At 38.1% G+C, this 26,775-nt stretch overlaps 1 protein-coding gene across 2 annotated transcripts; it reads right to left on the bottom strand.

The window, feature by feature from the left end:
- Positions 1 to 88: 88 nt before the first annotated feature.
- On the bottom strand, positions 89 to 23,370 carry aga (aspartylglucosaminidase). Of its 2 annotated transcripts, XM_087799008.1 has the most exons (9): positions 23,156 to 23,370; positions 19,706 to 19,859; positions 15,800 to 15,912; positions 14,503 to 14,615; positions 6,981 to 7,089; positions 6,588 to 6,663; positions 6,402 to 6,509; positions 1,946 to 2,079; positions 89 to 319 (listed from the first exon to the last, which is right to left on the bottom strand). In XM_087799008.1, the coding sequence occupies exons 1-9, from the start codon at positions 23,256 to 23,258 to the stop codon at positions 219 to 221; spliced, it is 1,011 nt and encodes a 336-aa protein (XP_087655134.1). In that variant the 5' UTR covers positions 23,259 to 23,370; the 3' UTR covers positions 89 to 218. The 2 variants fall into 2 exon arrangements, with proteins under 2 accessions (XP_087655134.1, XP_087655135.1); XM_087799009.1 differs by lacking the exon at positions 1,946 to 2,079 and having other exon boundaries at positions 191 to 319.
- Positions 23,371 to 26,775: the final 3,405 nt, after the last annotated feature.

Here is a 26,775-nt window from a genome sequence, read left to right as displayed (position 1 = left end):
AAGACTTTTGTAGTTTGGGAACAAAGCCTGCCGTGGCCAAATGTTTAAATGTATATGATGTCAACATTACAAATGTTTAATAAAGGATTTTAATGTGGATGTAAATGCTAATCAAGTCGTCATGTAATAAAGTAAAACGACAAAAATGATCATAAATATTTATTTGTAAATACAATTTGCAAAATATCAGAGTTAAAAGTGTTTGGGAATGAAGTGGTTTAAAAACAGTCGACAGAGCTCATGAACGGTGTGTCGGACTCGGAGTTGGACACCATGTAGTGGAACTGGGACAGACTGGGAGCTTTGTTGCACGCAGCTCCTGTTGAAAAATTAAAAAATGACTTTAGATTCAATTATCCGTTAAGCTAACAGTCTCTTTTTCCCCCCGTTTTTATCGTCTGCACGTAAATCCAAACTGACAGACCTGTTTAAAGCTGTGAATCATGGGAATAGTCGTCAAAAACAGGTGAGGGGTCATTGTAGAAATTGTTCCATCTCTCCCTCTGGTCGCCACTTGTCAGATTTACTTTGTTAAATTCTCTCCAGTGACAGAATTTTGAATTCCAATTATAATTTAAAGCAGACCGGAGTGACACCAATTCATTTAAGTACCATCAGAATTCCATCTGTCAATCCCTAACCCTGGACTGGCATCAAATGTGGTCGCACGGTGTTATTTTTGGACTAGAAATGATAGAAATCCATTAGATGAGTCATACGGGGAGATGTTTTATGTCCCGATAATGGGTTTGGTTTCCATTGTACTCTTGTCACATGGCAGCACACATGTAGATCTAATGTTCAGGTAGAATATAAGTAAAGCTTAGGCGGTGAATTTCCAAAATAAAACTGCTTTTCAGAAGTTGAACTGTTTTAATTCAACACCTTGCTTCATGATGTTACAGATAATGGTCTTGTTTAAAAAAGGAAGAAAAAAAAGGGTTTTAAATTGACAGCTGGTGGATCCAATCAAATCTTTTATTTAGTGAGGGTCTGATGAAGCTTCATGAAGTAGTGTCATTATTTCCAGAGTCCACTAGATGGCGGTCTCTGCACTGTTTGCCTTTGTTTTCAACAACTGTTCTAATGAAAGATGACATAATTATTAAACTGATGACGCCACCTACTGACCTTTAAACAAAACAACACTGTTTCATGAAGCTTCATCAACCCATCTTTAGTGTTCAGCCTTATCACAGATAATTGATTTTGGTGCACTCAAAAATAAAATAATTGATTTCATAATGTCAAGTTTTTGAGCACAATTGTTTTGGGTTACTAATCCAATTACTTGCAAAAACATGAATTTAATTAAATCCAATTTGTTTTTGTGTAATTTGCCTCAATGCGAGATGCGTTTCTGCTGCTAACTGTGACCCTCGTAGTCCTAAGTTATCCCTGGTCTTTAAGTGCATCAACGATCTTGTGATGTTGCGGTTTTTCAGCGATTGTTCATCAAGTGCGGCTCACGGTCCTTCAACCACAACTTTTGGTGTCAGTAAGTCCCAGACTTTCATGTAAAAAAAAAGCCGCAGTAAAGAGGTTGTTTTAATTGACTAGAAATCATTTGATTAAACTTCATATTCTGCTGCGTATTGTCGACAGTAATAACCACTAGAAAGTTTCCGACGACAGGGAAGCTCTTCCTGCTGTGGCGGTCCTGCAGATGCTTTGGCACAGCACCAGAGAAATGTGTTCAGGAATGAAAGCCATTAATAACTTCTTTCTCTCAATCCCTCTATTCACTTTTTCAAATGGAAACGTCCACCAATAAATCAAAGCGCGTGATCGGGAAGAAGATAAATCAGAGCCTGGAGTTGTACTTCACAAGGAAAAGCTGCTCGGAGGGTTCTTTGAAAGGGTTTCTGTTCGAGGCCGTCTCACATTTTGATGGTTTGTTTACCTGGCGGGTCAGGTAGTTTGTACAAGAACCGGTCGCTCTCACCGTAATGGCCTGTTGTGTTGGCACAGATGATCGCCCCGAAGAACTGCGAGTAATGCCTCTTGATTCGGGAGATGGCCGTCTTGCAGGCTGCCGAGGGATCCGCTCCAGCCCTCATCAGCTCCACGGCCAAGTAACTGTTGGCAGGATCACAGGCAGTCAACAACGGGGGAGCTGAGGAGTGAACTGGAGACTTAAGATGAGGATGATAACGGGGATAAGCTCCGGGGTGGGTCACCAGCTAAATCTGGCCACTGTTAAACCCTTCATTTCATATGATAAGTGCTGCTCTTGAGTGACTTCAGCAGCTCGGACGATGACTCAGGTGTTCAAGCCTGGACGTGCTCAACTGAAGGATCAGATGCATCATTAATATTTATATATTGTGATGCCTTTTTTCAATTTTATAATATTTATAGATTTTGTTAAAGTTACAATTAAAAGTTCACTCATTTTGTATTTGCCCTCATGTCCACTAAGGGATTATTATGTAGAGAGTAATCTGTTCTTTTTTTTAGAGTTATAGGCAAATATGAAAGTAACATTAATCTTGTATTGAAGCCTGGACGAGAAGAATTGTTCCAAAGAAAATTGAGAGTCTATATTTTAGGCTCGTTCTTGGAGGAATCATCAGCGTAAATGTTGCGCCTGCGTACTGACATTTGTGTTTCACTGAAAATAAATTTTCAGCGGGAACGGAGAGACTGAAACCTCTGCTACAAACAAACCTAAAATAGACTTTTTTGGGGGAAACAATTTCTCATGTCTAGGCTTCACAGGAACAGAAAGAAAGAGATGGTTTTGGCATTTTCTTTTCAGGTTTTTGAAGCTTTATTTACCTTAATAATCACACAACATGGTCTTTTCTTTAACATCATTATAGTTGACATCCATCAACCCTGTCCCTTTTCTTTAACACTGGCATCTCTAACGGTCAACATATAGACATGAACATTCAAAGTTCCTCTGGGTTGTGGTGACGGTTCATACTTCAGGTGATGTTAAATAATAAACAGTAGTAAATAATGGTGTATAATGGGCTGCTCTGCAGCTTCACTGCCCGTTTACACTTCGATCATGACATGCCGCCTCTCTTAACCGTTTGAAAAACATTTATTTAGGAACAAACGGCCCAAAAACAAGAGAATAAATAACTGGAGAGAAAAAAAAAGGACTAACAAGGCCTTTGTGAAAAATGGACTCTTGACAACTTTAGCGCTTTCTTGACTGAGTCGTGAGGCTGAGAAATGCAAGCGTCTTAAAGTGAGTGATGAGGAATCTAAAGCATTTAAAAACTCTAACCTTTAAAATAACAAAACAAAGATCCTTGCAGCAGTCGTCCTCTTATGATACGTACGTATGACAGTTTTGGGTCAGAGTCATCATCACGCCTCCTCACTTATAACGCCAACTATTGTGACGCCAGAAAGTAGCAGTTTCAGCCCCACTGGTGTCACAGACGCCTGAGATCTCTAGAAGTCAGTTTGATGTCGGTGTCAAGATTGTTGCAAGAGTCCCTCTAAACTGGGGATGAAAAACTCATCAACAACAAGCAGATCTAGCGTAAATATATACTTGATAGCAACACGACTCATCCCTAAACCTTCCTGTCAGGTTTCGTCAGTGACTGCATCACCTTAAGTTTAAAATAGTTTCCATAGTAGGAGGGTTTCTAACTGGACCAACCAGACCACTCACATCTTTCACCTCTTCACAAGTTCTATTATTGACATTTTGAGTTTGCAGTTTTCCTATTGATTTTATTTTAATTTTCTGAACAGTCTTTTTTTTTTTTTTTTTGTTTTCACTTAATTAGTTGTGTTCTTGATGCAGTTTTTCTCCTTTCGTGAGCCTAGAGTTAATATACCTTTTTTTTCTTTTCAGCCCTCGCATGTTTTTAAGGGTTTTTTACTCGACATTACATGTGACACTAACTGTTCACAGTCAAGTTCATCGTGAAAGCTGAATTCAGTCAGGTGACCTGAAGCCAAGTCACAAGTAAATTGTTAAGCCAAGTTTAACGATTAGTCATCAAATCTCAGTTACCGTAATTTCAAGTACACAAACCACTACTTTTTTTCACACACTTTGAACCATGCTGCTTGTACAATCTACCAAGAACCTAGATAAATCTCGATTTTTGCATGGATGTTATTCGCAAAATATCATCTTTCACATGCGCTCATTATGGAAAACACACAGGAAAATTCATACAAAAAATAATTAATGAGATGTTGGAGACGGCAGCGTAAAGAACTGACTCAATGCAAACAAACAAAGGGTTTTAAAGGTAATAAAAGCAAATGGCCTGAACTTTACTTTTCTGGTACTTTTTGTTATCTGGTCGTGTTACAAGTACTTTTTTTTGTGAAAAAGCATCTATTTATTGCACTCTATACTAGAGATGGGTTGATGAAGCTTCATCAGACCATCACTTCTCTACAGTATAGACTTGTAATTAGCAGTAGTTTTAATACTAATTCAATGTTACGAGACTCCAAATTAAACAACTATTTACATCAGTCAAATATTTATTTGTTCAATCAAGACACTCTTTTCTCCTTAAAAGTTTAAATGCAATAGTCTCGTCTAACTCATCTAATGTTCTGTAATTACAACCGTGTCAGTAATGGATGCACTTTACACCTTCACACAGGGGAAGAATTGGAAAAAAAAAAAAAGACTTTCTAACTTTTCTATCCTTTTTGGAAAGCAACCACTTTCAGGAAAACAATTTGGGATAGTGGCCGGCACCAATTAAGACGATTGGAAAGAAGGCATGTTGAGTCAAAGCACTCACCGGAGCTGCACAACAACCTGACAGTTCCCGACAAGTCAAGTGACCCTTTGAGGTGAAAATCAATGATCTAGTCCAAACGCTGCTCGTGTCTCTTCTTCAACACAGCTTGTAAGTGAAATAAGTTTTCCTTCCTCCAATTAAGATACAAGAGAAAACGGTGTCTCTTCAAGTCTGTAGTGTTTCCGTCGAAAACCTTATTAAAGGTGTTGGGACTAACACGGAGTTGTGTATAATCTAGTGGCATCCTGGCATTTAATTTACAGATTCCTTTCTAGACGTTCACTTTTCAAGCAACTTCAAGGCTTCAGTGCCGCTCAAATCCTTAAGATCTCTTCTTTGTTAAAGAAGTGTTGACAGACTTTGTTCCAAATAAATTGTCATAGCTGTATTTCAAATTTGACGTCCTTAGATCATGTTTTGTCACCCGATTTGACCCGACCTGGAGTCAAACGAGAGAAGAATCGCTATAATCCAATTATATTCACCCACAATGATGAAGTGTGCAGCCGAACAACCTCCAGTGTAAAGAAGACTCCGCTAATCTGGCTCTTTGAGGTTTTGTTCTCGTGGGGATGGTCTTTAAAAACCGAGTCAGACGACGGCTGGCATGTCTGACATTTATCATATGCATTTACCAACTTCACATTTACAATTACTCTTTATGAGGTCAAAGGTCAGAGGCTTCATTGATACAGAGGTCAACTCTGCATTGACGAGACCATGTCTGATAATCTTCTGTTAGAGATCACCTCTGACAGTCTCTGCAGTCCGTCCTATACGCACTCTCTTCTTCACCTTCCTGGAGCTCTTGCGTTTAACATGTTGCAGGTGTAAACATTAGTGGTCAGCTGATGCGACTGGGTAACCACTCAACAATGCATGATGGGAGAATTTGTTTTTCACATTTCTTTTTATCTTTTAATTACTTCCTTTTATTTCTATTCAGTTTATATATTCTAACTGGTGTCTAGTGATGGTCTGATGAAGCTTCATGAAGCATTATTGTTTTAATTCTTCTTAAGTGTTAATTTTTTTCAGAGTCCACTAGATGGCGGTCACCCATATTGCATCTGAGATTGATCAGCCCCCATTTAGTGAAGCTCTGTCTGTGGAGCAAGAGAATAACTAATAATATGGTGGGAAAAACCTCAAAAATACTGAAGAAAGGAGGACGAAATAGAAAAAAGGTCACATAATGTAAAAATGGAAGAACACGGTAATTATGCTGTAATGTTGTATGAACTAAATAAAATGTATATGATTTTGTTTAAATACATAATATTAAAATGTATATAAAATAAATGTAGAAAAGTATGTAGATATCCTTAGATACTTTATTTCTTTTTGTTTTGAGTAGCAAGAAGTTGAGAAAATGAAATCTTAAATGTAAGTCAGAGTTGTGATGGTCTGATGAAGCTTCATGAAGCAGTGTCATGTTGTTTAGAGGTCAGTAGATGGCGCCATCAGTTTAAAAAATGATGAGATGTTTAATTAGAACAATTGTTTAAAACAAAGGAAAATAGTGCAGAGACCGCCATCAAGTGGACTCTGAAAATAATGAGACTGCTTCATGAAACTTCATCAGACCATCACTAGAGGTCAAAGGGCCGTGTGTGACCCCCACATTAAAGTCAAGTGACTGTCAGGGGTGAGCTTTACCTCGGTAAGAATCGCATCATCAAGTCTCCGTCTCCAGTAGCAGCCGCAGCACCTGCTGAACTGTCGGCGTAAGAGCCCGCACCGACAACCGGGGAGTCGCCAACACGCCTGCAACACGTGTTATACACACATAAGTTATACACGCATAAGTAACCAAACGCTTCTTTTAATCCTAAAACCACGTACCCAGGAACCTTGTGGGTCAGTCCGTTGGTGGATGTACCAGCTGCCACGTGACCGCGCGCATCAATAGCGATCATCCCTGACGTGGAAACGGAACAAATCTCAACCAAGTGAACCATTAAAGCCTTGTTTTTGTAGCGAGTAGACCATTAGTGCGTTCTGTCATGTCCATAAACAACACATTAAATCCCAGCATCCTCCGAGGCCCCGGAACAAGTCAAACCTAATTAGAAGGGTCAAGCGAAGAGGGAATATGTGTTGAGTTATTAATTAAACTTGTGCTATTGTTTTTGTACAGAAATAACTTCTTTTTTTTATGAGCAGCTTAAACAGCAAAACAATAAAATGCCACAGGAAAGCCGACTTTGCTCTTCTGCGCTGGTAGATTAAACCTACCTATGGTGTCGTGGGAGTTTCTATTTGCATGCCGTGGCCTTTCGCTCTGCCACACTGTCGCCACAGGCTTGTAGGGGCCACACCATTTGGAAGGATCTGGAACCACATTCTAGCCAAAAGAAAAATAATGTTAGTATCCTTATAATACCCCAGTGGAAGACTTAAAACCACAAACACACATCACAAATCACCTGAACCAGACCAACAAAACAACAGTTATAAATATTTCTGATATCATAGAGTTTATCTTAGAAGCATACATTTTAATTAGGATTGTAACGATCAATGTATTTTAATTTATATATTTATATTTATAATCCAGCTAAATCGATCCGAGCCTTCTGAGCAGCACTTGTCGATCCAACATATTTTAAGATGTAATCAATCAAAACTAGAAAATAAGGCATCATATTAAAAGCATGGCAGACTTTATACGTTTTAATGATAAATACGTAAATCAATCTATCTTTTGATTTGGTCAGGCAGAAAACGGACCAACATGGTGGAGGGAAAGCAGCAAAGCGAGGAATTATCAAGCCACCATCCGGTGTTAAGAAGTGTATGTATTATTTATAAAGTTGCAGTTTATGGGATGTGTAAAGCTGAACTGCAACATGATTTTCCTCTCCAAACAATAGTGATGGGTGGATGAAACCGTTGATGAAGTATCATGATATAGTGCCATCATTTTGAAAGGCCACAAGATGGCACTCTCTGTTTAAAGGTGTGCCAGGATTCATTAAATAGGAATATAGCCAGGATTCATTAAAAAGCAATATAGTGCAGGGACTGCAATCTAGTGGGCTTTGAAGCTTCATCAGACCATCACTAATTGTTAAGTTGTATGAGCAAAAATAAACCAATAAATCCAAGAGAGTTGTGATGTCCATCAACGTTGTTCCTGATTTATGTTAAAATACTTAATTTATTGCACCTTTGAGAAACTTGTTACTTCTCAAACACCATCCAAAACACCAAGATACAGCATGAGACCTTCAGGAAAGCTGCTTAACTGATGGATGAAAATGCTGCATTCAGTGTCACTTCCAACAATTGAAATGATGAATGAAACGATGTTAAATAAGACAGCATGGAGGGGCCATGTTTACTTCATTAATCTTTACATCAATTAAGTGCTTGATGTGAAGTTTTATTTTTAGTAGGTGGTTAGATTAGATAAATGAGTCTCCCGCTTTGCAAGGCAGGGAAAAAAAAAAAAAAATCACAGGGAATGCACTACTTTTTTTTAGCTGGCTCCAAAGCAAAAGCCAGCCAACTTTTAATATCTTTAAAAGATTTCCCTGAGGTCCCTGAATGCAACTTAACACGCTGCAAAGTGTGAGAACTTCATTTGAGTCTCTCTACAACCTGAATGTTACACTAATGAAATCCAAGTAAAAAACACATCACATTTATGCAAAACAGAAAGGTGTTTTATTCAGGATGTTTATCTCTCCCAGCATTCCTGCTTCGCGGATTTTGCTGTGTCATCAATAAACCAAAGTTACGATCAACTGGTTTTCGTCTAAAAGTGCCGGTGCATTATTCATGAAGCACGGCCTGTTATATTTCATTCATTGTGTAAGGGGAAAAGCCTTGAGAACATTCCCTTTGGTTATAAATAAAACAATATACTTGTTCTCCAGCCACCCCAAAAACATTTTCATTTATTTTCCCCCTTCCCGACCTAATAAATGGATTATGTGTTTACAAGGTCAAATGGGAGTAAACATATCTGACAACATTAACTCCACTTAGATTGGAGAGAAGAACAACGAATAGGTAGTTACTTCAGGGACAGTATGACAAATGATAGCAGCAAAGTAGCTTCTTAAAGATGAGACTATTTTAAGACCTTTAAACAAAGTACAGGGGGAGTGTGATTTTTTCTTTATTCGTCAAAAACATTCTTGCACAGAAGAGAATCATAATCGCTTCCATTCATCTTCTGGAGTTCAAGAAAAAAAAAAAATCTATTTCTTTTTCTGCATCTGTTCAGTAAATGTATTTGAGTTACCAGTGTTGTTGGTAAAACACACTTTGTTGACAGAGATGTGGTTGTAAACTATTCAACTTCCGTCACTCTTCAACACACTGGACACTGGAGGGCACTAACGTTTCCTGGATAGGTTTTAACAAACTATTTCAAGATGTTACTCTATTATTTTTTTCTCTCAAAAGTGTGTTCTGAGCAAAAATGCAATCAACCTACAAATATTTTATTTCAACCTTCAGCATCTCTGCGTCCTCACAACACCCTGCCAAATATATCACTGATAACTTGATCTGCTTTAAAATCTCCACTTACTCATGGTGGTTACTTTTCTATTGTCTCTGCTCATCTTAATCATGCATTTGTTTTGCTATCACAGCAACGATTAAAAAGCATGACGCACAAAGTATCTTGGGTTCACACTTGGTGGGATTCAAACAGGCAACTTCCTGTTCTCATGTTCTTGCTGGTCTCATGATGGCTGATAAAGCTTCGCCAATCATTGCCATCACTTTCAGAGCCAACTAGATACCACTCTTGGTTTTCTAATCTTTAGCTTTCAGCCATGTGTTTACTTTCATTAACAGAGGAGAGGATATTAAATCTCTGATTGATATACAGAAAGGGAAATTAAAAGATTCATTTGATAGAAAAAATAAACATTAAAGTTCAACTAATGTGTTGATTAAAGTGTGTCTTAAATTGATCTTGGACCTGTATTTTATCATCAGTATGTATGTGTTTGTACAAAACTCTCTTTTCGTTAAAATATTTACATTAGAAAAATGTGCTTAAGCCCCGCCCACTGAAACCACTTGTTTTTCTGGAGCTAAAATATTTTATTATAACCACACCCACTCTTGTTGTATAAAGAAAGAAGCAGGGCGGTGCTCAAGGAGGAGTGAAGACCATTTATATGTGATAAGTAAGTAAGTAAGTAAGTAATTTTTATTTGTATAGCGCTTTTCCAGACCAGGGTCACAAAGTGCTTAAACAATCAAAACAATATTCAATAAAGTATATACTTTAAAGATCAAGATAAAACTGATAACACAACAGGAGTTCCAGAAAATCAAGGAAAAGCCTGAACAAATAACGTCTTAAGATTTTTCTTAAAGGAGTCAGTAGACTCCATCAAGCGCAAAGAGAGAGGAAGATCGTTCCAAAGCTTAGGAGCAACAGCCTGGAAGGATTTCTCTCCTCTGGTTCTGAACCTTGTGCAAGGAACCATCAGTAGATTCTGATCCACAGACCTCAGAGCCCGAGCTTGGGTGTAAGGCTGGATCAGATCAGTGATGTAAGGAGGAGCCTGACCATGAATAGCTCTGAAAGTAAGAACCAGAATTTTAAAGTTGATCCTGAAAGAAACTGGAAGCCAGTGAAGAGTTTTAAGGATCGGAGAAATGTGAGTTCTTCTACTTGAGCGGGTCAGAATTCTCGCTGCAGAGTTCTGAATCAACTGCAGGCGAGACAGCTCCTTCTTGTTAAGACATGAAAATAAACTGTTGCAATAGTCCAGGCGAGAAGACACAAACGCATGGATTACAAGCTCCAGATCATGTTCCGACAACATTTTCCTAAGTTTTGAGACTTTTCTCAGTTGAAGGAAACAGTTTCTGGTCAGTTTTCTGCAGTGTTGAACAAGAGACATGTCTTTATCAAATACAACACCCAGGTTTCTCAGGTTCAGTTTGACAGACTGACCCAAGTACTGATTCAACCCTGGAATCTTATCATCAGCCTCTGGGGCTCAGTTGGATCAAAAGAGCAGTAGAGCTGGATGTCATCAGGAAAAATGTGATAAGAAGCATCAGGAAATCTCTGAATGATTTTACCAATGGGAATCAAGTACAGCAAAAACAATAAAGGACCCAGAACAGAACCTTAAGGGACTCCACACAACAGATCTGCCGATTCAGACCTCATTTGATTGGCAGATACACTAAAACTGCGCCCAGAAAGGTAAGATGAGAACCATTCTAACACAGACCCAGACAGTCCCACTTCATCCCTCAGTCTTCTTAGCAGGATCTGGTGATCAACTGTGTCAAAGGCTGAGGACAGATCCAAGAGAACCAGAACAGTGAATTTACCCGAGTCAGCCGACATCATGATGTCACTGGACACCTTCAGTAAAGCTGTCTCCGTAGAGTGATGTTCTCGGAAGCCAGACTGAAACTTCTCATGGATGTCGCTCTGATCCAGGAACAAAGACAGGTGCTCAGACACCACCTTCTCCAAGATCTTGGACAAGAAAGGGAGCTTAGAAATAGGCCTGAAATTACTGAGGTCAGTTGGGTCTAAGCCTGGTTTTTTGAGCAGAGGCTCTACAATGGCATGTTCAAATGCATTGGGAAAAACCCCTGTGGAAAGGGAGAGGTTCACCATATTGGTAACCCAGGGGCCAATTACATCAAATACTTTGATAAAAAGGAAGGACGTCATCTGAGCAAGAGGACGGTTTCATCTTGTTCACTAGTGCCGAAATATCACCCAAAGATACAGCAGTGAAGGAAGACCAAGAGGAGGAGAGGGGCTCAGAGACAGCAGGGGTTCCAAACAAAAGGGGTAGAGATTTTCTCTTTGATAAATTTAATTTTGTCAATGAAAAATCTCAACAATGCATTGCTGTCAGCTTCACAGAAGACAGGCGTGATTTGAGGAGCAGGAGACACTAGTGAATTAATCGTGTCAAACAACACTTTGGGGTTTTTCTTAACAAAAACAGTAGCAAGACCTCCCCCACGACCAGAGAGGCGAGGCTTCCCCAGGACAGCGCTCCCTACTGGACAGAGTTCATTCAGATGAATAAACTCTTCCTCTCTCTGCCAAGTCTCAGAAAGACATAATAAATCCAAATTAACTCTTGTGAAAAGATCATTAAGAATAAAGTATTTATTAGTAATGGAGCGAACATTCAGAAGTCCTTCATTCAGCACCGATGACGTCACGGACGACGACACGTCACTGAAAGACGCGCAGAGCGGGGTCTTTTGAAGCGAACAGCGGTCACGTGGGTGACGAGAGAGGAAATGAAAAAAATCTTACCACCTTTCGTTGAGGTCTGGGCAGACGGTCGCACTTTTCAGTGAGAGGAATGTCGATCAAACCTCGATGACGTCCGAGTTCTTCCGAGCATTCGCGACTGCGCGTCTCATCCTGACCTGAACTCCAGACCGACTAGATCGCTTATGAAAATCGCCCGGTACCCAAGAGTTCAAACGATATTCCACAGAGTCCGAGTCGATGAGAAGCGGAGCCGGAAACAGATTCACCGGCTGTGGTAACGGTCGCGAGTAAAGTCCTCCATCGACTCTCTGATGTTGAAAAGAGTATCACGATCATAGATCCGTGATGCTTGAGACATATCTTTAGTGATATGAGCATAATATCCGGACAAGTAGTCGTTAAAACGACTGTTTTGGCAATTATTGCAAGAGCTCATGTTCAAGCAGGCCGATCAAAGGCTCACCGGAAGCGAAAGTGATAAGGGACTTTGCTCTCGTAACCTCTCGTTCGCCAATATTTCTGATGAGGGAGAACTTTTTAAAAGTAACAACTTCATAACACCATCATGATGAGGAACTTACTGCATCTTGGAGCGTTTTGTAGAAAATAGTTCTGACAATAATATACAAGTTTGAACACACAATGGCGAAGTTTCAATCAGTTTGGACAACGATGAGTCAGATAAAAACTTCTGTGAAAGGAATTAAATTATGAAAGACTACCAACGGAAAAAAAAACCCGACAGTGTGAAGGTCGTCAAGGATTTGACTAATACTTTAAAACATACTCCAGATATATATCAATATTTTTTGATCACATGAAAATAGTTGTAGATTGTTTGATAACTGATTATAACTTGGTATTTTCGTAACTATAATTTGCTTGAGGTATAGAAATACATACATAAATGCCCTGAAAACAAAAGAGCAAAGCAGATAATCACACAAATATATTTCAGTGATGCAGATAACTTGTGAACCCAATACATGCTATACGGCTAAATGCGAGGAGTCAAGTTATCGTCATCATGATGTGAGAAGTATGTTTTTTTTTTTTTAAACGTGGATGTCTCGCTTCCAGCTTGAATCGGCAGCTGCTAGCTCCGAAAGAAGTTTTTTTCTGTGCCAACATGGCAACAACTCTTTCATGACTAGAAGACATCTATGCAAAACATATTTTTATAGTTCCTGAAATAAATCACTTCTTTCTTATACAAACTTTTGTTCTCCCATTTCATGTATTAGAACACAGCCCTGCACTGTCAACTTTAAACAAACACACGCTCAAGCTGTTACTAAAGTTTGTGATCAGGTTTATTAGTAATTAATAATAATTAATAAAAATTGAAGCTCACAACATTGCTCTTCATCACACACCTTCGCCTGGACAATTTTGAATATATATATCCGAAAGGTGTAATGTGTAACTGATTTGCATGATTTCTGTCAAGGGCATATCAAGGAGTGTGTTGGTGACGTACAGTATGTAGTGATGTTTGAGGTCAGTGAACCAGCCGACTACGCTACCGGTTCAGGATAATCCAGGTGCCATCGAAATGCAATGGATGTCAGATTTTTGTGCGAGACTTAGCGACCAAGCTTTTGTAATTATGGCATCTGCAAGAACTTAGTTAGTGAAGTTCTAATGAAGCTTCATGAAGCAGCGTCATGTTGTTTAGAGGTCAGTACGTGGCGTCATCAGTTTGAAAATGATGTGATGTTTCATTAGAACAGTTGTTCAAAACAAAGTAAAATAGTACAGAGACAGCCATCTAGTGGACTCAGTTTTAAAAAATGTTTCATGCTCCATGAAGCAGTGTCATTATTTAAGTGTCAACTATCGGAATCTTTTAAGCACAGGTTATGTCTGAGCTTCACACATATTGTCTACTTGATAGCGCAGTAGAGAAAATTAAGCCTCATTAAGCTTCATTTTTCGATCTCTTTCCTGTGTCGGATCGTCACCAGGGTTCAACGGTTTACGTCCCAATAACATAGGATAATTTAAGAAATGAGTCAGGATGGTGGATTAATCCTAGACTGCTCAGTCACTGGCTTAAGGTAGAGTGGCGTGGCGATTCACATATTGAGGGGAAATAAGCAGCACTAAAGAAAATTATAGTTTAATATCTTCATCCGCGGGAAACCTTGTCAGTTAAGCTTTTAAATTATAAGCAATGACTGGGATCGTTGGAATCAGTTTGTCTCTCGTCGGAGCCGTCACCGCTTCTGACGGCCGGCCTCTGAATTTCTGAAAATGACACTTAATATTGTTTGCCAGAGAACGTGCTCAAGAACACAACGACGGAGAGCTCTACTTGAACTGAACACCCTCAAGTGTGAATTTTATCACCAGGACAGCTTGTACTCACTTGGCGAGAGCGGCAGAGACAAAAAGAGAGACAAAAACAACATCTTATTCTGAGCAGTTCCTGGTGTGTTTGTGAAAATGGAGCGGGCCGATTTAAAGGTGACACTGAAGCTGCTTCTCCATAAATGCTCTGTGTGAATAAGCACATACCTTGTGGTAATTGGGCTGGCAGTTGCCCTTCAGCCACTGTTGGAAGATGTTCAGGGACTTGTTAGTGGTCAGGTCTTCAGAGATGAAGCCCATGCTTTCAGCAAACAGTGAAGCTAATAGATAGAGAAGAAAAAGTCAAGGTCCACATTGATCCTCTCTTAAATGACAACAAATGCTCAGAAAAAAAAAAAGAAAAAAAAAAGGGTCAAGCTCATCACAAACAATTTTACAGCTTCTAGATGTGGATGGAATAAAATATACATTTCCCTAGTCTGGTTATATGACAACCAACAAAGCGGAGGGGGCTTTTTTAAAAGTTGAAGCCAAGAGCGAGGAGGGTTGAAGAAAAGGAGAGAAGGTAGCACGAGGACAACTGGGAAAGAAACAATGTGTCACTGGTAGGAAGAACTGCAAGTTGCAGTGGCGAGGACAGAATCCCAGCAAGTTTGAAACATGCAGTATATACCGTATATAAATCCTCTCTATATATTACAGAGTAGGTTATGCCTCTGTCTGCTTGTGGTTCCCCCTAATCTTAATGTCGGGAGGAGAACTCGATCACTTTAAGATAAAGGGGGCACTAAAGAAGCAGAAGACCATCCCAATTTCAATTCCATGATACCATATTTAACACATCAATAAGGAAGATTTCCAATTTCAGCTCCTATCAGCGATTTTAAGAACCATAATCTGCCTTTACTTACTCTCTTCTCTCCCCCCTCCCTTTAAGAATTTTTGGGTTATTGATTTTCATCTGCCTACAGTCTTAAGCACATCTACTACTTCTTGATATGGATGTTTAACAAAACCCATCTGACTAGACAAGGGTCTACGGTACAACTGGCCAGAGTGAGTCATAAATTCACTTTTAGTAAGTTACGGCTGACATTATATTCGATACGTTTGTAAAAATAAATGTTGGTTTACAATTGGGGCAGTCATGAGTTTCAGGTATGAGGATCAATTAAAAGTATTTATGCAGATGTTAGTTTGTTATTTTGCTAAAATTGTACAGAAATTGTAGTTTAGGAATTTATTTTATTAAATGTATTCCAAATCAAACTTTTTATTACTTATTCCAATAGTTTCTTCCTAATCGAGCTTCATTAAGCCTCGTTTTCAAAGTTTTGTAAAGGGTCATTCAGGTTTAAAAATGTATGTAATTATGCTTCTTTATCTAGCGATTTGTAAAGATTTAAAATAAAAAAAAAATTAAATCTGGGTCGGAGGAGATAAATAAAGTAAGTAGGGAACATTTGAGGGAAATGACCACATCAGTCGACCACCTCTCACCTACCCGACTCCCCGGCCAGAAGTGTGTGGTCGGTGTGCTCCATCACGGCTCTGGCGACCCCAATCGCATTCTTGATTCTCCTCAGGTTCGCAACAGCTCCTGCCTCCATTGTGTCACTGCACGGAGAGAAGCCACCTCATAAACACTTTTAAAGAGGCATGCAGTCAGTCGCTGACCTTTGTCATCCACAATAAACTGCAGGAGTGCAGAAGGCTAATGCAGCGCTTTCATCCCCCATCACCTCTCACGCCCTCCCACCGGAGAATTGCTGACCACTGACCACAACTGAATCTTCCAACATTATTCGCTGAGCAAATTTCCAAGACTATTGTTCCTGGTCTTAAAAGCATGGAACACCTGAGGCAGCGTTCTTATAAATGAACAAATTACCATCAAATATTTACCAGGGGAGAAAAAACTGCAGGTAATTTTGTGTAATTAACTTGTGAGTCTGAGCCAGACACAGCCAAAGTCAGAAATGATGCCCCACAGTTGTGATATTCATGCATAAACCAACTACTTTCAGCAAAGAATTCTCGTGAGTAAATATAACAAAGCCCTTTTAATCAACTCACGATGATCCAGGGCAAATTTAACTTTCAGGTCCGATGGTGTGATCATTAGCCTTCTGAATAAACACTGCTTTGTAAATAAACATGTTTCCTGAAAAACTTTGACGACTAATTGCATTGCTTCGACTTTTAAAATGAATAAAAGGTATGCTGTATTCTTATTCAAGTGTGTAAAAGCTGGCATTTAATGGTGACATTATACGTATAGTTCACATTAAAAAGCATTTGTGAACTGCAAATCTTAGAGCTTTGAATGCATACAAAACCTGACTGAAACTGAAATCTGACAAACTAATGTCCTTCACTCATCCAGCCAGTTATAATAACGCCCGCTTTGTTTATACAACAAGTCCCTTGAAGGTGGAGACTTCCGGGATTGATAACCCTTAATGCTTAACCCATAAATTCAATACATCTTGTAAATAATGCATCTTCCCAGTCTGGGATTAATAGAATCAATATCCATAAAAACAGACAGGCCTGGAATCACACCAAACCTAAATTAATTGTTGGTTTCAATTCCTATAGTACACTAATGATTAAAAAAAAAAGAAATCAGGAAGGGGGCACACCCTTTTTCACACTGTAAATACACCCACACAAATTTGAGTTTATAATTAAAAGGATTTGCTTGTAAAAAACTATTGAATATTGTTTTACAAAAAAGAAAATGATGCATCAACAACATTAAATGAACAGGTTTGCAGGCTTTTGGTTGTTGTATTATAAACTGTATATATTTTTTATTAATTCTACCGACACTTTCAAGGACATCTCTGGCTGCTTTTCATCTAGATTGTTCCGGCTCTCAGTTCACCTCACAATGCTCCAACAGGACTAAAAATACGTTCGCTTTCTGCAGCTGCCTGACATTTGGCTCCTGCCACAACTTCTGAAAGCGTAAATACGCAACAAGTTGTTCATTAAAGAGCTTTCAGATCCTAATTAGTACTTAATTGAAGAGAGACGAGCAGGGAAGGTCAACGCTTTATTATTTGATTATTGTTGACAGCAAATCGACAGCGAATGCACAAATCTAATTCAGTGACAGCTCCCGGGGTCTAATTGAGTGATCAAGATGACTAATTTTCAAAATATTTGTGGAAGCCATTTAAGTAAGCTTGTCTGTGAATGTGTGTGTGTGTCAGATGTTTTCATTTGCCGGAAAATGAATCCGTTTACCGTCAGTTTGAGGGTAAATTAATTTGTACTTGATATTAAACCAAAAGAAATAAACACTGCGGGGGGATCAATGTTTCTGGCTCAGCTGCTATACCTGGTGACCTCAGGTGACCTCTTACCAGGTAAACCAACAGTATGGAAGTAGATCAGTGCCATCAGAATGGAACATTCCAAATGTTGAAATTTTGATCGTCTTTAAGTTACCATTGTTAAGCTTTTTTAAACTAATAAAATAATTTCTATATTGAAAGGTTGATTTCTTTTTCTCGTAATAATTGTATTAACACATTCACATTTTTTTAAATTAAACATAAGAGTACATATTTCAATAATTAATAACTACATTTTCTAAATTAAATCATTTTAAATTTTCTAGCCTTATAAATTTAATATTAAAATATTGGTATAAAAGTGCCACCGGGCAATACCAAAAGAGTTCAGAGTAATGATGGTCTGATGAAGCTTCATGAAACAGTGTCATGTTGTTTAGAGGTCAGTAGGTGGCGCCATCACTTTAAAGATTATGTGATGTTTCGCTACAACAATTGTTTAAAACAAAGGCAAACAGTGCAGAGACGGCCATCTAGTGGACTCTGAAAATAATGACACTGCTTCATGAAGCTTCATCAGACCATCACGAGCTACTGTGCTTCTACGTCATCTTTGTGTCCAAGATTCACTGAAATTTTATGGATTTTGTATGAGTATAACACCCTGACAAGAAATTAAAAGAATATGAATTACTGGACTCCAAAGAGTCAGAACAAATTATTTTGTACTATGGGATGAGTCGCTCCAGCTTTTGACTGGGTTTAACTTTCTCCACAGTGACACATTAGATAAAAATGTAGTCACTAGCTGAATCATTTATAATAACTTGAGGGAAAAACAATATAATAATAATAATAATGGCCACGGTAATTAGACCTTTATATAACTTTTATTTTGTTCTGTTGAATATGCTTAATCTGTGCCTATGACAGCTTGCGTGACCAGATAAAAATTTATGCCAGTCAGTATATTACTGCTTTTAGTTTTAAAATTCTGTCTTTAAATGACAAACTATGATATTTCACAATAACAGTGACTGCTTCGCTTCCTCAACAAGGCTGCTCAGCAACCACTCATTCCTTCCTGGTTTCAAAACGTGTTTCACAACCGGATGCGAACAAAATATCTGCCACTCCCCTGACATAAATTGTCATTTCTGTATTTGTCTGGCCCTGATTAATTCAGATTATTGGACCTAATTGATGACCTTTAAATATTTCCGTCTGATACGTTACAGCCCTTATGCTTGAACCTTATGTTAATATTTTAAGTTTAGTCTTGTTTTCAATTTGTGAGAAAAAGTAATTTTGGTGAATATTTCTTCCGCTTTCCAAAATACACAGCCTACAGAAATAATAATTTGTAATGAAGTGCATTTACTTTTGATAATAATGATAATGTTTATTTTCTACTTAAATTATTGAATACATATCAATCAAAACACAACTAATTAGTAAAGGACATTTATTAATGGCTTAGATATGAATGTGAAATTATGCATGCAGTCAGAAACATACTTTCACTTTCTATGAAACACGGTGTATTCTGGGAATATGATCCATAGATTTCCAAGGAAAAACTCTCCAAATACTTTTTTTCTACCTTAACTTTGGCTGGAATGATCTCACAGTGAAGGTTACGTTATTAACAATTCACATTTACCGAAAGCTGGCAGGTCTGCTGACATTCGCCTAGCACAGTTGACTTTTTTTCCCCACTACCAGCTGCAGCGAGTTGAGCTCACTCCAAGTGGGGAACTGCGAAGGAGGCAGCGAGGGGGAGTGAGTTTTAAGTTGGGCAGCCTCTTTCTTCTCTGCTACTCGACAATAATTGGCTGAAACCGATACACCACACTGCTGCACGGTGTTGTCAATCATGTGTACTGCATGTTCACATGTCCCACCGAACTCACACGTCCACGGCTTTGTGAGTGTTTTAAACAGGCGAGTTCCACGCGCACATTTGGTTGTCAAGACTGCACACCTGCTGCACAAAAATACTAACAGGTTGGCAGGTGTGAATGTACCAGATAACATTGATAATAAAAAATCAAGGTGAGGATATCACAGCAAGTCTTTGCAGGTAACTGTAGTTAGTGTCTTACCCGTCCATGATCATGGCGTCCAGTGTTGTCTCTCCGCTTTCATCCGGGCTGCCTCCATACCCCACACTTCCATCACACTGCTCCGTCTGACAGCGAGCACAGCCTTTCTCCACGGCGTCCAACACCGAGCCACCGGATTTCAATGTGGTCCAAGCTGCAGGATTCGTGCAAAAGTGTGAGAGTTTGACGACCACAACAACTACTGACAAGTCAACTGGTTGAAGGTTTGACTTTTAATACTGAAATACATTCTTATATCCCCATTATTCTGACCATATAATAAAGTTGCAAAGTCAAGCTGTGTTTTGGAATTTTTCAGTACAGTACTAAACCAAAGTCGTATTTAATATTTAGTCAGACATTCTTCTCTCTGCTCTTGAATCTTCACACTTAAAATTCTTATTAGACAGAAATGCGGGACTCCTTATCACCAATAATAATAATAAAATGATGTTCCTTTAACAAAGAGTGTGGCCATTTACACAGATCTTGTGAGATCATACTGAAAAGATAAAATTGACAAAGAAAATAAACAGTTGTAAAAGCTCCTTTCATCATATTACAGTAATAATATTAGAACAGCCATGCTGAAGTTAATAGTTAGTTAGTTTTATTTTGTACATACTAAGCCTGCAGGTTCTTTGTATACATTTTCATTTTGATTAAACATGTCTGGGTTTAAGGTAGTGATGGTCTGATGAAGCTTCATGAAGCAGTGTCATGTTGTTTAGAGGTCGGTAGGTGGCGCCATCAGTTTAAAAAAGATACGATGTTTAGAACAGTTGTTCAATGGGCTCTGAAAATAATGAAACTGCTTCATGAAGCTTCATCAGACCATTACTAGTTTTAATAGCAACCTTATAATGCTTTTACTAAGACAGTTACCAATTGAATAGAACATTTTAACAAACCGTATTTATTTATCTTAAAAATAATTAATTAAAACCTCCTTGAATTACTAATCAAATAACCCTTTACATTTATTTTTATTTTTTTATAATTAAATTCATAATTTCATAGATTTTTTATTTTTATTCAATGAGTCACTCTTGTCTCCGTCCCTCACTCCAATCACTAGATATAACGTGGCCCCTCAGTATCATGAGCAGGACACTTGTGTGAGGTTAGGTTGGAACGGTAGAATGTGGTGACAAGTCACGCAGATTCTTAACAAACAGGCCAGAGACCACCATTTGTTAACTGATCCTACTCAAAAACCCAAAGGGGATGAAACTACCAACTGTCACTTGCTAAACTCTCAGACCATTACACCCGGTTCTGCCGAGCAATTCCAACAATTTATCCTTTTCTCATTCCGCCATCTCTAGATCCTGCCTGTCCACAGTGGGGATATTATTTGTGTGTATGCGAGTTCCCAGCTCTTCGGGTTGCAGCACAGAAGCACAGATTACTCTGCCATTGTCTGCTCTCCCCCAAAGGGATCAAGATCTCAGTGGACGGATCAATAGCATGCTCTACATTCAATATCTACCCACAGACTTCTTAACACATTTCATAGCAAGCTCTGGGAAAAGATAGATGCAATGTTGATAAATTAAAGATCTGGGATCGTGTTCCCTTTAATCATCGACTTCAGTTGCTCCTTAAAACACACTCTTCATCTTCTTCCCTCATGTGAGAACGAGTAACTGATGGGAAGCACTTGATAGACACTTGACAGGCAACTTTTGTAGATTCAATCTCAACATGGGCAACGGATGATCCAGTAGGAAATCAAAAATAAGCAGTGATGCAGACATGACTGATGTAAAGTCCAGAGAGCTCTACTTATTTTTAAGAACTTTGACGTTTTCTCAATTCACAAACAAAAGTTAGAGGAGTGAGAACTTAGATTACTGCAGCAAAAGGAAAGATTAACGGATAAATGGAAAAGTGACGAGTAATGATTATGTGCATGTGAAGATGTGGTTGATGACAAGGGGGCTTCAGTCGATTCAGTTGACTAGGCACTGATTCCATTAAAATGTTGGAACACCAATTAATAACGCATGAGATCGATGTGTGTGTATTGTTTGAGGGTAGAACAAGGTGAGCAAGCCTTGCCTTCCAAAACCAAGTACAGAACAATTTCAGATTTAAAACATCTCAAGAAAAGGATCTCGATAGAAACAAAGGGATCTGCCAGTTTGACACCCACGATGGAAAGGGCTTGAACTACACTACTTAATGTTGGAACGTAAACATCTGAATGGAGTTTTTCCCAGGATGTATGAACATGTTTGCCAGCTAATTTGAAAAATGTATACAGATTCAAACCTCAACTTAAACATATTCGGCTTAATAATATCCAATGGTTTTTATGTAGGTATGAGTGTATTAGCAGCTTCCTGGATACCAGCGTGTTTCACTTTTGGTCGCGCAAACTGAATAGCAGCCGGACACCCGTGTTGCCTGTTTAACTTCTTTTGGGGTAGTTAGTTGTTTCCTTCAAAACTATACAACAATACTGATACAATCTTATGAGGAATATCGAAGCTTTCGGATCGATAAAGTACCACGAATCTCTTGACAACAAATTATCACTCGACAAAATCCCTAAGAAAAACATCGAAGGCATTCAAAATATTAATTGGAATCCTTATAGTTATATATTTCATACATTTATCTACTAGACCGACAAAAATGTTTGACATTAATTGATTGCACATTGGGGTTTCTTTTATACACCAATAGCCTAACAACGTATAATCTGACTCACAAGTTGAGTTCAACAAGCCGTTTATACTGAAGAATCCATTCCGCCATTTTCATGAATGTTATCAATAAAAATACATCTTAACATTGCTTTATGTTTCCATTGCTGTAAATCTTACATATGGCGTGCTTGTTTAACCAAGGCTAATAATTTGCTTTATCTATGCAGATTTCGACATCCTTTTTTTTTTAAATGTTACGTTAAATAACTGATTCATTGTTTGACAAGCTTTCCAATGATACCAACCTTTTCAAAATCGGGAAAATATTAAGCAAGTTATGAAATTTTGAAAGTTGTGTTAATTAAAAAAAGTAAATAGCTAGAATATCAAACTCTGTATTAAGGAGTTTTAAAAGAAAGTCATGCAAATTCACCGTTTTATATAATGCATAACTTTCTTAATCTGTATCACAGATAAATGATACGTATATCCCTGAAATAGTATTAATATTACCTGTCTGATAAGATTGTTTTCATATAAATCAATTAATCTTAAAAAAAAAACATGCCTAACTTATAGTTTTTTTTTTAATACAACATCATTTCAAATGTTTATTAAAACATGTTCTAACTTGTGGATCATATTCTCATATTGTCTGAATAGGACTGATTATTAACATTTTTAAAGCCATACAGAAAACTTGCAACTGACAAGTTCATCTAAAAATTGTTTACTCAAAAAATCAAAAACTCATAGGAGGCACTGGACGTAAACAAACATGGCGGCATCTCACCTGCAGCGGTAGCGTTTCTGAATGACCAGGTATTGAGCACCAGAGGTAACGAGGCTGGTGCGACCGGGAGAACGAGTGTTAAAAGGTACACGTAGCGCAACATGTTGCCTCGGAAACGCACGAACTCGACTCTGGTGGCTGTTGTTTATTGTGCTTCGCTTTTACCAGCATTTCGTTGATAAAAACCTGCACCGATGAGGAAACTTTCAAATGAAACTTCCTGTTTGATCACATGACAAGAGAGTGGGCGGGGTTTCTTAAAGGGACAGTGTCAGTGTTTAAATGACAGTCCTGTCAATTAAACTCCCAATATTTTTCCTTTTATATTCAACAAACTCACTGGACACCATAGAAATAACCTAGAGGTCGTAAAAATAAACAGTTTCATCTTTAACTTTAAAATTACTTAATGCGATATTGGGCTACAGACAGGTAATGCTGATAAATGACTGTGTCAAAAAAAACAACACTATCTGTTTTGTGCAAAGTAAGGTAAGGTAACACTTTATTGATTGTTTTTTTTTCCAATAGCCAATACATACAGCAATTTTTTTATAAAAAATAAAAAATAAATCAAAATAAAATAAGAACAAGAACATAAAGAGAAAGAACAAGATGACACAATCTAAGTCTAAAGATAAAGACAAAGAACATAGATCAAAGAAAAACAACAAAGATAAAGGATACAAAGACTAACATAGAACAGAACATCCAGATACTTTCACTCCACTCCTGCCCCATACATACAGTGTATGTGTAATGTGTAACACTTGTGATCAGTTAAGTTAAAGGTGCTAGGAAAAGAATAACTATTGAAAAGATAACACCTTTTAAATAAAATACATTTTAAACATATTCAAGCAGATATAATTAATTTAATGATAATAACAAGCTTGTGTATAGTTGGAAACTCTAATAATATGACTGATTGGGATATTCTTATTGTGCTTTCTATGAAGAGTTTTTTTTTATGAATATCAATTATCCAATGCTTATTCAAACATTCAAGAAGCTACAAAATGTTGCAGTCTTTTGAAAAACAAAGTGAGTCATGCACTTTAATCATAATATATCCAGACTTGCACCAGAGCGACACTCAGGACTGACACTTTCATTGACGCCACAGTGCTCTGACTTAACCGGATCAGGCTGAGAGCAGAGACCTGTCTGTGCTGTTGGCAGCTTGGGGAGTTTGTTCGCTGCACAGATGCTTGAGACAGTCTGTTGATGCTTGGCAAATGTCACAAAGCTGACTAAGCAGCTTTTGTCACTTGTGTTTCATGTCTTCTTTCAACTTTTACTAAGACTTCATACAGTATTAAATTGTTTTCGATAAGTCTGTGTACCTAAAGTCTGGGTGACTTTAAGAGCAAGATTACTGTTGCAGCCTCTGACTGCAAAAATGTTCATTGTTATCTTTATCGATCCACAGAACCACATCTTGATCATTTACACCCTGCTGCAGCGCATTGAACTAAATACTATTGTCTGAGGGAATTTCTTAATTGCTCTCTGCAAAGCAATAGGGTATCATTGTTCTCTGTTCTCTGTTCACTGGCTCTCCAAGGACTGGAATGAAAGAATTTGAAAAGTAAAAGTTTCTCAGTGAAACCACAGATCTATATGACAGACTCAGCCCTCCAAATCATGTTCAAGTCCAATATTGTTTAGGAATTAAATCACATAAAATCTTAATATTCATATACAGGAGCTTTGATTACATACCTAATATTGAAGAGAAGAGAACAAAATGTCCCAAATTTACAGTGAAATAACACAAAAGTCCATCTGAAAGCAGCATGAAGCCTGGTCTTGACAAGGAAGATCCTTTAGATGTTGACGTTGAGACCCCTGCTATACATTCTCAACCTCTACTCTAATTTATTAAGATATATTTTCTAGAATAGGCTCACTGCTGCTTAGCTAAGGAAGGCCTTATCTAGCATCTAAGGCATTTAAAATATGTATGCTATGTATAAAATTACATTGTGATTTTTCTTTATTACTGGTATATTTAAACAAATTGTAGTGTGTTTGTTCAATCTGGGCTAGATTTTCTCTTTTCATAGTTTTAAAATAAATAACATCATCATTTTTTACATAATGAAACATCTTTTTCATTTTACAATTTCTTTGGTTAGCAAGCTTTGGAATGGTAAGAAACCTTTTAAAATCTGGTAAATATTGAGAATGTTATCTGGCTCATCAGGGCTTTGATTGAAACAAAAGTTGAGAAAGTGTCATTTGGTGTTTGTGTGCACTGCTGTGTACAGAAAATAGTAAATACTTGAAAGTGTAATGGTTTTTCACAGAGGAGTTCAGGTTGATTCATCTCAGGTTTCAACCAAGAAAATGGCTAAAATAACCAATCAAACCAGACCAATTCATGGTTCCCCTAGCTAGTGATGGGCTGGTGAAGCTTCATGTTGTTTAGAGGTCAGAATGTGGCACCATCTGTTTAAAATATGTGATATTTAATTAAAGCAGCTGTTTAAAAAAAATCAAAAGAGTGCAAAGGGCTTAAAAGGAATGACACTGCTTCATGAAACTTCATCAAACCATCACTAACCTTGGCAATAAGGCCCAAAGGAAGCCGATGATGGTAACACGGCGCTTGTAATCCATGCGTTTGTGTCTTCTGTCTTCTCGTTTATACTATTGTAACAGTTTATTTTTTCTGTCTCAACAAGAAGAAGCTGTCTCACCTGCAGTTAATACAAAACTCTGCAGCAAGAATTCTGACCTGCTCTAGTAGAAGAACTCACATTTACCTGATCCTTAAAACTCTTCACTGGCTGCCAGTTTCTTTTAGAATTATCAATTTTAAATTTCTGGTTCTTACTTTCAGATCTATTCATGGTCAGGCTCCTCCTTACATCAGTGATCTGATCCAGCCTTACACTCCAGCTTGGGCTCTTAGGTCTGTGGATCAGAATCTACTGATGGTACTTGAACACGCTTTCGGACAAGAGGAAGGAAATCCTTCCAGGCTGTTGCTCCTAAGCTTTGGAACGATCTTCATCTCCCTCTGTGTTTGATGATCTACAGACTCCTTCAAAAAACATCTCAAGACATTCTTAGTTTTCAAGTTTTTCTCAATGTCTCGTTAATTAAGCCTATATGATATGTTTCCTGAGTGTCATTAAGTTCTCGCCTAATAGAATACTGCCAATTAAATAAATAATATGTGCTGCTCAATCACTCACTCTTTCATTCCATTCACTGAGGAAATAATTAGCTTGTGAAAGAAAGAACAAATGATGAATGTTAACCTTTCGTTTTAATGGTCTGGATTTTGATTACAAGTCACACATCATACTAAAATCTCCCTGGAGATCAGCTGTGATGTAAAGTCATCAGTCTATTGTCATCTTTATTAATTTCAAGGTATAAATCTCCGCGTCCTATTAGACCTTCTCTGCTTCTATGTACCCTCTGGGAAGAAGCCATTCTTTGTGACTGAGCGAAGGAAACAAGCTGAGGTGAAAACTTTTGGCACACTCTGCGAGGCCCACCATATGTCTCCACGTCCACACTACAGATACCTCATGCTGGGCCAGGCCTTTTTTTTCTTTTATCCACCTGGAATAACATATAGCGGAAGAGGATGTAAAGTGACG

This window comes from Callionymus lyra, chromosome 9 (genome assembly GCF_982586985.1).
Source record: "Callionymus lyra chromosome 9, fCalLyr1.hap1.1, whole genome shotgun sequence".
NCBI lineage: Eukaryota > Metazoa > Chordata > Actinopteri > Syngnathiformes > Callionymidae > Callionymus > Callionymus lyra.
The sequence above is the reverse complement of the archived record's forward strand: the minus strand, read 5'-3'. Positions and strand labels throughout refer to the sequence as shown.